This window comes from Glycine soja, chromosome 11 (assembly GCF_004193775.1).
Source record: "Glycine soja cultivar W05 chromosome 11, ASM419377v2, whole genome shotgun sequence".
NCBI lineage: Eukaryota > Viridiplantae > Streptophyta > Magnoliopsida > Fabales > Fabaceae > Glycine > Glycine soja.
In genome coordinates this window covers 3202259-3214131 of record NC_041012.1, presented here as the reverse complement: position 1 = coordinate 3214131, position 11873 = coordinate 3202259, and the positions used below count along the sequence as shown (strand labels likewise).

General features: G+C 29.9%; 1 protein-coding gene across 1 annotated transcript; it reads right to left on the bottom strand.

Annotated features, from left to right (window-relative positions):
• Positions 1-5041: 5041 nt before the first annotated feature.
• Positions 5042-6816, bottom strand: LOC114375710 (transcriptional regulator SUPERMAN-like). The gene has a single exon (XM_028333560.1). The coding sequence runs from the start codon at positions 6487-6489 to the stop codon at positions 5707-5709; it is 783 nt and encodes a 260-aa protein (XP_028189361.1). The 5' UTR covers positions 6490-6816; the 3' UTR covers positions 5042-5706.
• Between the last annotated feature and the right edge of the window lie 5057 nt (positions 6817-11873).

Here is an 11873-nt window from a genome sequence, read left to right as displayed (position 1 = left end):
CCGGTTCATAAGGGGTGGTCTACCCAGTTATATAAGCACTTATCATGTTCATAGATTACCCGATGTGGGACTATTCTTAACAATCATATTTTAAAAAATTATCTTTTTTTAAGAATATATTTTAATATGTATTGTTAATTGAGTTATATTTATTGGGTGAATTGGATAGATAGAAACAATTTATAATATATATTATACTATAAATATTATATTTTATTATTCATTATACCAATGTTTTTTTTTCTCACATTAAATGTTGAATAACATTTGAGATGTGCAAGTATATTTTTCCTCGAGGCAATAGTAATATTTGATGCTAGAAAGCTAATCATATTTGCTAAATCTCAGCAACTTTGTGTCATACAGCATTCTAGTAAATTGACCACAAGTATTGTGGAGTCCTGGGTCAATCATGGGTTGGAGCTCATATTGTGGAGTTGAGATCCTCTTTTCTTGAGGTTGATTGATGTGAATGGATAAAAAAAAGAAGAAGTTAAAATTATTTTTTTAGTCTCTCAATTTATCTCCAATTTTAGATTTGGTCTCCCTATAATTTAATTCACAAATTTGGTCTCCCGATTTTATAAATCCCTACAAAATTGATCCTGAAAGTCCGATTTGAACGTTGACCGTTAACCTAAGACGTTGACTGTCACGTGTGACTGCCAAATGTCAATGCCACGTGTCAATGTCATGTGTCAACGTCTGAGTGGTTTCTTGTAAATGCTTTATTTTTTGTAAGTAAAATTATACTTTTGGTCCCCCGATCTTACTCCAATTTCGATTTTGGTCCCTTTATAATTTAATTCGCATATTTGGTCTCCTAGTTTTATAAATCCCTTTATAAATTCAGCAGAATTTCATTACTGGAGAAGTTGTATTTCAAATTTTAGACAAAAATATCATTGTCATACATAGGTCACTTAAGCATTCATATACACATAATACCGCATGGGGAAGCAAAAAAAGAAAAAAAAATAGGGGGTTGAACCTGTTAAAGTAAGAGATCTGAAAATTTCAGACCCAGGTTGAAATTCATGCGCCACTTTCTCAAGTTGAACAACCCCGGAAGGGGGAGAATGATTTTTCTCTGGGTTTCAAGTGAGTGAAAAACTTGCGATGAAAAAGAAGTACGAGATTTATCAAGACCTACCATGTTTTTAGCACCAATGGTTAAATCATTCAAAAGATCAATTTTGTAGGAACAATTTATAAAGAAATTTATAAAATCGAGGAACTAAATGTGTGAATTAAATTATAGGGAGACCAAAATCAAAATTAGAGTAAAACTGGGGGAGCAAAAGTGCAATTTTATCTACAAAAAATGAAGTCTTTAAAGTGAACCACTCAGACTTTGACACATGGCAGTCAATGTCTGAGATTAACGATCAACTCTCAAATCGGGCTTGCATGACCAATTTTGCAAGAATTTATAAAATTGAAGGACCAAATTTGTAAATTAAATTATAAGGGGACCAAATCCGTAATTGAAGATAAAATGAGGAACCAATTTTATAATTTTACCTAAAAAATAGAAATAAAAAGAAAAGAAAATAATGAGAATAAATGATGTGAAAGAGAAATAAGAAATGAGGTTAATATTTTTTATCCATATTATGCTTCTTTTCTTTTCTTTTTCGACGAAAATCATATCATGCATTTTAGGGGCTACTAGATACTAGATAGGTGCAAATCTATAGAATAGAGCATTTCTAGCTGCAGCTAAAGAGGCCACTTAGACATTTTACAATCACTAATGAGTTACGCAACTGTTGTCTTAATTTTTCCACAGACGGGGACAGAAAGTACATTGCCTCCACTTTTGCAGCTTTCCTCCCTTTTAAATTTGATCACATTTTTATATGTTCATTCAATTTTTGGCCTCCAAGAGCCGTTGGGATCACAGCATTTTGGATTCTGTAATCTTACATTCTTACCTAAGGATAAAACTTTTAAAATGAGATTTTATTAAAGGGAAAAATAGTATTGTATCAATGTACATATAACCTTTTGTTATCTAAAAAAAATTCATATAACCTTTTTCATCGAAAAAAATGTTCATGTAACCATTATTAATGATTGATTTAGCAGCGAGTGTGCAGATAAATTAGTACAATATTATTCCAACTTAACCAATTATTTTAAGTTTGAATTTTTTATATGTAACTGTGTATGGTTGAAAGTCATCTGAAAAAATAATTTTAAGACAAAAATATTTTTGTAAAAGAATCAGAATTATTGCTTTTTTTATTTTATTTTTCTTTTATCAGGTGAATTATATTGAAGCATACACTCTAAAAATTTCAACTATAAAATTAAACATGCATTATGTTTATCTTAAAGTAAAATTTTTATTGCTAATAATAATCAATCGGACTTGAGCATAATTATTTTTAATAAAAAATTAATAGTTGATTTATTATAGTGATAAATAAGATGTGTTTTTTTTATGAACGAGATTTGAATGTTGCTAAATGGAAAATCACTTTTATCTAAAGTCTCTATTTTTCTTGTTTCTCTCTTACATAAAATTAATTTTAAAGATTAGTTTTAAACTTTCCACCGAGTGTACAATAATTAAACTCACACAAATTATTTTAAAATTTAAATAATTTTATTTTAAAATACTAAAACTAATTAATTTACCCATATCAACAACTACAAATATATTGTTTTACTGATTGTGCCTCACCGCCTCACAGTATTTGTCGGGGTTGATACTGGCTAAAATATTCTTTCACTTGCCAATTGAGATGCCGCACGAACATGTCACACGTTTAAAAATTATTGTTTTGTGGAGAGATATTAGATATTTTTAAAGGTTTTTCTTTTATCTGCAATCGAAAACAAAATTCTCCAGGCAATCACAATAAATTGAATCATACTTCATTTTTTTCTTAATTAAAAGAATAATTGAATTTCACTTAATAATCAAAACTACTGTTAAAGAAATTTCAATTTTTTTTTCTCAAACTCTTTCATAAGTTAACTAACTACACAGTTCCAACTGCTGCATGCCTGCGACAAACGTCGGTCTTTATTTTTTACTAATACCATCAAATACTTTATTCTAGGGGCGGATGTGAAATGGGCCTGATCCCATAGATTCTATTAACGCGAACAAAACTCTGTCAAAAATTAATTAATGCGAACAAGAACCGAGGAGAAAATTTGACTGCTTCGAATTATTAGTTTGTTTCAGATTTTAACTGTAAACTTGATGATTTTGTAAGAAAAGAAACTGTAAACTAGATAATATTAATTTGGGTATGGAACTTGAGTACACAAAACCTTATCTGATTCGATCTAAATTGGACTATCGTTTTAGAAAATTTTAAATTATATGCTGGTACTTTTATAGCTTTTATATTGTAATTTTATAATTTTAGTAAGAAGCACTAACAAACACTATATTATTGATAAAAAGTTATCAAAACAACATAATTAGAAGAAAAACTCGTTAAATGTAAGGTAGAAATAGAATTCAGTAAAATTTATAATTTGTAATAAATTTTAGTTAAAAATAAAGAATATTTTTAATATGTTGCTAACTAGTACTTCTTAATTATAATCTTTAGACTATATTCTTCAATCACTGATTAAAAAAAACTATTGTTTATCAGTTTATGGTTGAACGAATATATAAATGTAGTAATCCTGTGAAAATAAATAAATGTAGTAATATAACGACAATAAGATGGAATTGGAGTGGAAGATCGAGTCTTAATTACTATCCATCTATCATAATCATAAATTAATTAACCTGTGCTATTACTATTATATACAATAATTCTAAGACTTCCTACAATTTTTTTTAAGATAGATAAAAATTATTGAATAATTATAATTTTTTTAAGTACTAAATGAATTTATTTTTTATTTAATTTTTTGATAAAAACATATAAAGGTTTATTAGATTTTCAAGGAGATATAACTTTACTCTATTGTAATACAAAATAATGTTATATCTTTTTATAATATACTCTTACTAATCTTCCTTAATATTTTAGGAAGAAAGTATTAAATACAAAAGTAAACGCACTTGAAGTCTTAAAAACATATTAAAAAAAATATTTTGTTCACTTAATAAGTCATAGGATTAATAAGAATAGCATGTAAGAAAAATTAGAATTATTCATATACACAAAATGTGTACTACGAATTATTTCATAGAATAGTGTTATCATGTCTGAAATGGTGTAATTAAGATTTTTCTTTTGATTTTTAAATGAGTAAATAGTGCGTGCATTGATATTATAAATATTTAATATTATTATTTAATCATAAACTATTATATAATAAATTTGTTGACTTTTATAATAATTATCTTGAAAATTATACTAATTATGATTTTTAATTGGTTGATGTTATAATTTATTTTACATTCACAATGCATATAAATTAAACTATTTTTTTTAGTGTGTACATGAACGTTACATTTTTCGTGAGAAAATGTAAAATTAGCAATGCTCTTATATATAACTGAAAATAGAGAAGTTATATCGTTTTTTATGTGTATGGGTGGATGGATGAGAGAAATATAAATAATAAAAAAAAGAAGAAGAAAAGAGACATGAATGCGATAAGAATTGAAGAGATAAATAAAAAAATGGGGATAAAAATGAGATGGAAGAAAAAAAACGTTTGCATGATAATAATAACCCTAACACGATATATATATATGTCCAAGGCAATCATGTATACTTGTACCTCTTGCTAAACTTTAGCCTCCATATTCCATAATCATAAATAATTAGTTTGCTGCATTTCATCTCTTAGAAATATAAGCATTTGGAAGTTTAATTTTTCTATTCATACCAAGCTTAATTATTATACAGTTTAGTTACTAAAGATTATGTACTAGCGTGTTTATCTCTATGATATGAGTTTTTACAAGGATTAAAATCTAATGACTTTTCCCATGTATTTCATAAATTAATATATACAGGCTGCAGACTCAAATAAATATATGATAATAAACCAAAAGAAATATTGAATAAAATGAAAATGGCATATTTGCAGTTTTCTGGGAACAGAAAGGTGTGAACGGTGAAGATAATAATATATTACTAGGTTTACTTAGTGAAGGGAGGAAAATAATCCCCACGGAAATGTATGCCCAGACAGACATGTATGTACTTAGACAACTCTAAAATAGAAAATGACACTTCACTGCAACCTTTTTCAGTGTCTAAATCCAAACCCTAATCTCCCCCCATAATTACTGATAATATATTTCTCCAAAAATTAATACCAACTTACAATTGATTTTTCTTTTTGTTTGAAAAATTTACATGTGGTACCTCTCTCCTTCTTTCCTATCCCCACCCCCTGCTTGCTCCTCCCTCCATCTCCATGTGCACCTTCAGTCACAAAACATTCACACAGATAAAAATCAATCCACCAAGAAAAATAACAAAATTAAACCCAAAACAAAACCCACAAGCCTATCAGCTATACCAAAAGGTGGACATGGTAATGGTATAACAAACATCTACAAATAACAACACTCTCCATATCTCTTCCTGTCTTCCACACATCGCTGCAGTTAAAAAGAGAGCAAAACAATAATATTGTCGGACTTTAATTTTTCTCAGAAGCTACTACCAGCAGTACTATATATATATATATATATATATATATATATATGGTTCACACTATATAATATATATTTGATATATTTCTGATGAGCTTCTCAGGCAAGCTTTATGAGGTTGGTGTTGGTTTGTGGCCTAGGCGGAGCTCTAGATCAAGCTCTTCGAGGTGGCCATTATGATCAATAGAGGAGGAAGTTGCGGATTGTTCCACTTTGCTAGAGTTATAGCACAAAGAGGAAACAGTAGTAGTAGTAGTAGTATTGATCCCAGTTGCGGGTGCACCGGGAAAATTAAAGGAAGTTTGCATCAGAAAGTTGGTTGTAGGATAAGAAGAGATAGAGAGAAGAGTGGAAGGAGAAGGAGTAGTGGGGGAAGGTGGGAAGGGTGGTGCAGTACTACTAGGGCTTTTGGGCAAGTGGTAGAGGAGGCACAAGCCAGCATTTGCAACAAGGTCTTGAGGAGGGATATTGATGAAGGGTGAAGTGGGAAGAGAAGAGGTCATGGGGTTGGAGGAGGAGGAGGGTACTGGAGCTTGGTGGAGGCGAGCGCGGTCGCGGCGGTGGACGTTCATGTGGCCGCCGAGGGCTTGGGCGGAGCGAAACTCCCTTCTGCAGAAGGTGCAGGTGTAGGACCTAGGAGGCCATGTGGTGCCCATGATGTTCCTTGTGTCTTCTGCAAAAGCTCTGACCTCCCAAGAGTCATCATCATCTTCTACCTGCTGCTGCTGATGTTGTTGCTTCCTAGGGTTCCACATCCAAGTAGAAGAGGAGGTGGTGGTGGTGCTGTTAGGGTTTTTTGGTTGAGGTTGTTGTTGTTGTTGGGTTTTGGGGTGTTGGGGTTGCGATAGGTTTTGGATCTGGGTCATGGAGACTAGGCCAATCTCTGCAGCCATGGTACTGTCACTGACATTTAAGATAGATAGAGAGATGGATGGATAGGGAGATGGATGGGGATGAAATTGAAGCAATATTTAAAAAATTTAAATTGGTTTAATAAGGGGATGGGGTTAATTAAGCAAGGACAAAATCAAGCTTTAGAACATCAAATCGAATGTATCACCAATGCTTGAAGTAAGCAGTTGGAACATAGTGAGATTCACATTATAGTAGTGATGGGATTAGTTAATTATTAGTCCACACAACTGGTTTACCTTGTTTGCTATGGACAATTTCTTTCCTTTGGCTTCTACGCCACCGAAATATCTCAGGCAGTACTATGTACTTTGTTTTTAATCTTTAACCCTCTTCCCTCCCACTGTTTATGAATTTCTTAGCTTCAAAAACTTGAAATCCTTAAAATACTGAAGTGAAAAGAATATTACAAATATATAAATTAAAACCTCCACGGAAACCAGCATAGAAGTAAAACAGACTGTTTTCGTTTTAGTTTAATTTAATTCTTTGTACTAATTAACAGTGTAAAGTGTTTTTGGGGTCAACTAATCATGTCAATTAATAAGTCACGATATATATAATTTTTATAAAATTCAATGAATATATTATACATCTCAATTTCTTATAACATGACATTGTAAAAACTTTTTTTATACATTATTAATTAATATATAAGCAAATTTCTCTGTCTCTGTTTTGTTTTTTTACCAAGGGACAATTGTAATTTTTTTTACGGAACCATTTTACTGTTAAACATAGATTTGTCATATTAGTCCTGAAATATAAAAATTTCCATTTTTATATTTGAAAAACGAAAAACTTGTCAATTCAAACTTCCATTTAATTAATTCAATATATAAAAATGATTAAATTGATCGACATTTTTATTTTTCAGTTTGAAAACCGCTACTTTCATCTTTCAAAAATTAACATAGTTATCCAATCATATAATATTTTTAGAATTTTATTTTAGTGGGCAAAAACGAGTTTTCAATTAAAAAAATATAAATTAATTTTATACCCATAAATATACTTTAAAGGATTATATAGTAAATTAGTATAATTTCACATCAATTCAAAATTTACTTTAATAAGACATTAAAATTGTGAAAGATTTCAATAAAAAAATTCCAACCAAATGAAAAATATATTACTACATTATTTATTTATATAAAAATAAATAAATTTGTAAGCTGAACCACACGATTTTTTTTTGTTCTCCGTATGTAGATATCTTTCTTTAGAGGTAATATTGTTGAAGATATTGTTGGTGACTAAGAATAATTACTTATTCAAATTTGAACATTAGTTCATTACATTATAGGAAACTAATTTAAATAATTAAATTTTAATTCATCATATAGTTACTCAAAATCATTTTTTATAAGACGCTTTTATATAATACGTGATCTGTCACATTCTTTACATTGGTGTTAACAATATACAATTTCGAGAACGCGTCCAACATCAAAGTGATGCAAATAGCTTTTTCCCTTAGCCACACGAGAACACATTGTACTAATAAAACTCTCACCTCGCATTTACAATATAAATAAAACTTGGTAACTTTGCTTTCAATTACTTGGAAGAATTAACTTAATTTGATTAAATCCCAAACTTCTAATAAATCCCACGAGTTAGAATTAAGCATACTTGTTTTTTTTTTTACTAGCTAGCCAGACAGAATAAATTAATAATACTACAAACACAGAGCATTACATAATTTGTCAAGAGTCACTTTTCCTTGTTAAAAGTTGTGCTGTTATTGGATGGCCCAGAATCAAATCCCGACTACCTAAGACATTCCATGGAGATCTTACAAAATATATATCCTGCATTCAAAAGAGATATGAATTGAACTTTTTCTCCGCGAGCCATGCCGCAACTGTGACATATGCATAAGATTTTGCTGATGCACTTCTCTCCTTTCCAGGTCGACATATATATTTGAGGGGATATATGGTCCAATAATACCTTCCAAATGAAAACGTTAACCTTCAAAGGTATCAACTTTTCCCAAAACAAATTGAAGATGCTGCTTCTGTCTTGTTTACTGTCTCCGAGAGATATTGCCCTCTTTGCTATATATATATATATATGCTTATATCAATCACTGTGTATTTGCCTGAAGGATCCGTATTCCACGACTACCTGTTCAATCCATTTTCCCTCAATGGAAACAAAGTAAGAAACCGTATAAAATTGTTGTAGCAAATTCAATTTTCAATGAAAAGAAAATTCTTTCTCTTTTCCCACTTCCAATGTCACAGTCGGTCCCTCCACTCAAATCAACAACCATCACCATCCCTTAATTGATAGTAGTATCTATGATTAAAGTCTGAATGTTAAAGACATTTCCAACAATCTGCGAATCATGCCAAAAGCTATAGTCTCTCTTCACCATCACTAACGAAGTAACGATCTTTATAGCTGATTTTTTCACCCGATTTGCCTAAATTTGTGAGCAAATAATTTGTTTATATATAAAATCTGTATTGAAAAAATGGCACATAATTAAAATAAAATTTTAAAATTCTTGTTCTATAATTACAATGCATTTTGAAAATTCTAATTAATTCCATTAAGCTAGCTAGCTCAAGATCGAGAGTAATTCTTTCATAAACACAACGTTTGGAAACAAATCTAATCAGAAGTTTAAAATAGTATTAAAATAATTTTAGCATAAATTTTTCTGTAGATTTTATTACTATTAATTTGAATTCTGTTTTAGCTAGTTTTGCTCAAGAAACTATATGCTATATGCCGCTAAGCCTGTTGGGTGAGTCAAAAATTAAAACGCAGTAATCATACTTGACGGCCTTTAAAATACAATTATCAAGTGTACATTAGAAATATTTTATTATTATGATTATGATTATGATGATCGGAGAATTAAGGATAAGAATAAAAAATTACCTGTACACTTTTCTTATTTAAGACAAAAAAAGAACTGCCAATTAAAAAAATATTGATATTAAAAAAAGGCAGTGATTTATTTATTGTCTTCATGTCATTATTTAATTGTAGGAATAAAATAAATAAAGAGCAACAGAGTTGAATCCCGAAAAAACACCGGGTAGCTCTATAATGCTCTCTTTTTGTAGGTTTCTTCTTGTCAACACGCAACCGCCCCCAGGAGAAAAACCTTTAATTATGCGCGTTTAAGGATTCAAAAATAATAAAATTACAACTTCGCCTCACTTCAATGCGTTATATAGGACAATTGATTAATTAATGAAAGATAGCTCGTGAAGAAACATTTCCTGGAGACATAGCTTTCTTCACCTACGAACACCCTCCTTACGTTCTTGTGTCGCCCCACTAGCTAGTCCATGCCACCAAATGCCCAGACATCAAATTCACCTCTTAATTATAGTATATGTTACGTTCATTAATTAAATAAATAATTTCATATATATCCTACTTATTGAAGAAGTATAACCCTACTTTTATAATGCACCAATATTTAACTTCAAGCCAAGGTTCAATTTCTTTCATTGTCTCAAAGTCTAGTGAGTAACGAATGGTTTGGATTTTGAAATTGAATGGCAATAAAATCTATCAAGTTAAACTATGTCACTGTCTTTATCGGATTTATTAATCTTATTTCGAAGTATATTCCTCGTGACTGGTGTCATTAATTCCCAGCTCTCGATTGTTTTGCACTTCGATGATTATATATGTCATATCATATTGCTTGATCAAATAAAGACAATGATAAAGGTCCCTCAGAAAGAAGACAAAAGGAGAAGAAAAGGGAACAATTCTTCGAAAGTTGCATGACAACAAATCTTGCATATGTCTTTGTCAAATTTACTAAACTAATCTTTCGTAAAGAATACTTTGAAACTAAACAACTCATGTTCTGAAACATTCAGTTAACATACGATTTCATCTTTAAACTGTTTTTTCCTCCAATTTATCTTAATCCATACTTTTATGTTGTTCCTATATACCTCTGTTCCTTTTCAATTACAATTATGTAATATTTTTCACTCATTATTTATGATGAAGATGAAAAATATTTTAAAAATAGGTAGACATAAGGACATAATTGAAAATAAAATAATTAATATTATCTTGAATTCTTAAATAGACAAATAAATAAAAGTTACTATTTGAAAAAACTAAATTACGCTAACCATCTCTAAAGTTTCATAAAATTACACAAATTCTATTTTTTTAAGCGTACTCTATTTTGTTGATTAAAACTTATGTAAGTCATCTCACCAGTTTAGAAATAAAACCTATCAAATAGAGAACGAGGCCCATATACCTGACAAGACACACATGGATTTTATTCAATAAAAAAGAATTGTGTCGTCAAAAGAATATTAAAAAGTACATTTCAAACATTGTCATTTCAAATTTATTTTATTCTCCTAAGAGTGATTAAGTATCTTGGTGTATAATGTATTAAATAATGAAATTCGTCATTCTTGTTTTTATAATTTTCATTTTTTTAAAAATAATTATGAATATTGTTTAATTTAAATACTTATATTTCTATATTTTACGTAAATTTAATTAATATCTTAACTTCTGTTTATTTTTATAATTATTATATATTTTTTAATAAAGTATAAAAATTACCCCTCTCTTTTATAAAGTTCACTTTCATTTACATCCTAAATTTTAGTCAGGTCTGACTTAACTTCTAAGGCAAACTCATTAGGATTAGTCTAGAGTTGAAAATTTTAGGTAATTAAATTAAGTATAAACTTTATTATTGCTAACACATATATGTATATATAAACACGTTAGGCTTAGAAAAATATATGTTGGCTACAAAGGTATTTTCACTATTTTGAAACTGAACGTGTGAGCTAAATGAACAGAAGTAATTTGGGCAGGCCCACGTTCATTTGTTGAACGTCCAACGTTTAAAAGTGTCAAAACCCGACAGAGGTAAATTAAACTTTTGGGCCTTTGGAACTCTTGATTCTAGTAATTTTTGGCCCAAAAGGACTATGATTAATACCAAAGAATGAACATTTCAAAACTCTTCTCGTCATGGAACCAAAAATAAAAATAAAACAAAACTACTTATTAGCAGAAACAGGCAGACCTTGAAAAAGACTCTGCATAGCACTGTTATTTGAATCTTATAGATCCAATTCGCGACCAAATTTGGTTGGAGAACGAGTTAATAAGGATTCAACTATGTCACTGGACACACAAAGTTCTATCCATTACTCATTAACATTTTCTACATGAATTTGAAATTACCAGAACCAAGACCATGAGAACTGTAAAGGCTAAGAAGAAAGAAACGGTTCCTAAATTCCAAAAGCACTGCACCTCATTTACTGTGTCTCTTAGTTAGGGCCTCCCTTCTCTTACAACTCGATATATACTGTGTTCCTCAGAAACAATCTCTAGT

Bases quoted from the DNA above. Each gene is read 5' to 3' on its own strand.
- LOC114375710 (XM_028333560.1), bottom strand. From the start codon at position 6,489: ATGGCTGCAGAGATTGGCCTAGTCTCCATGACCCAGATCCAAAACCTA.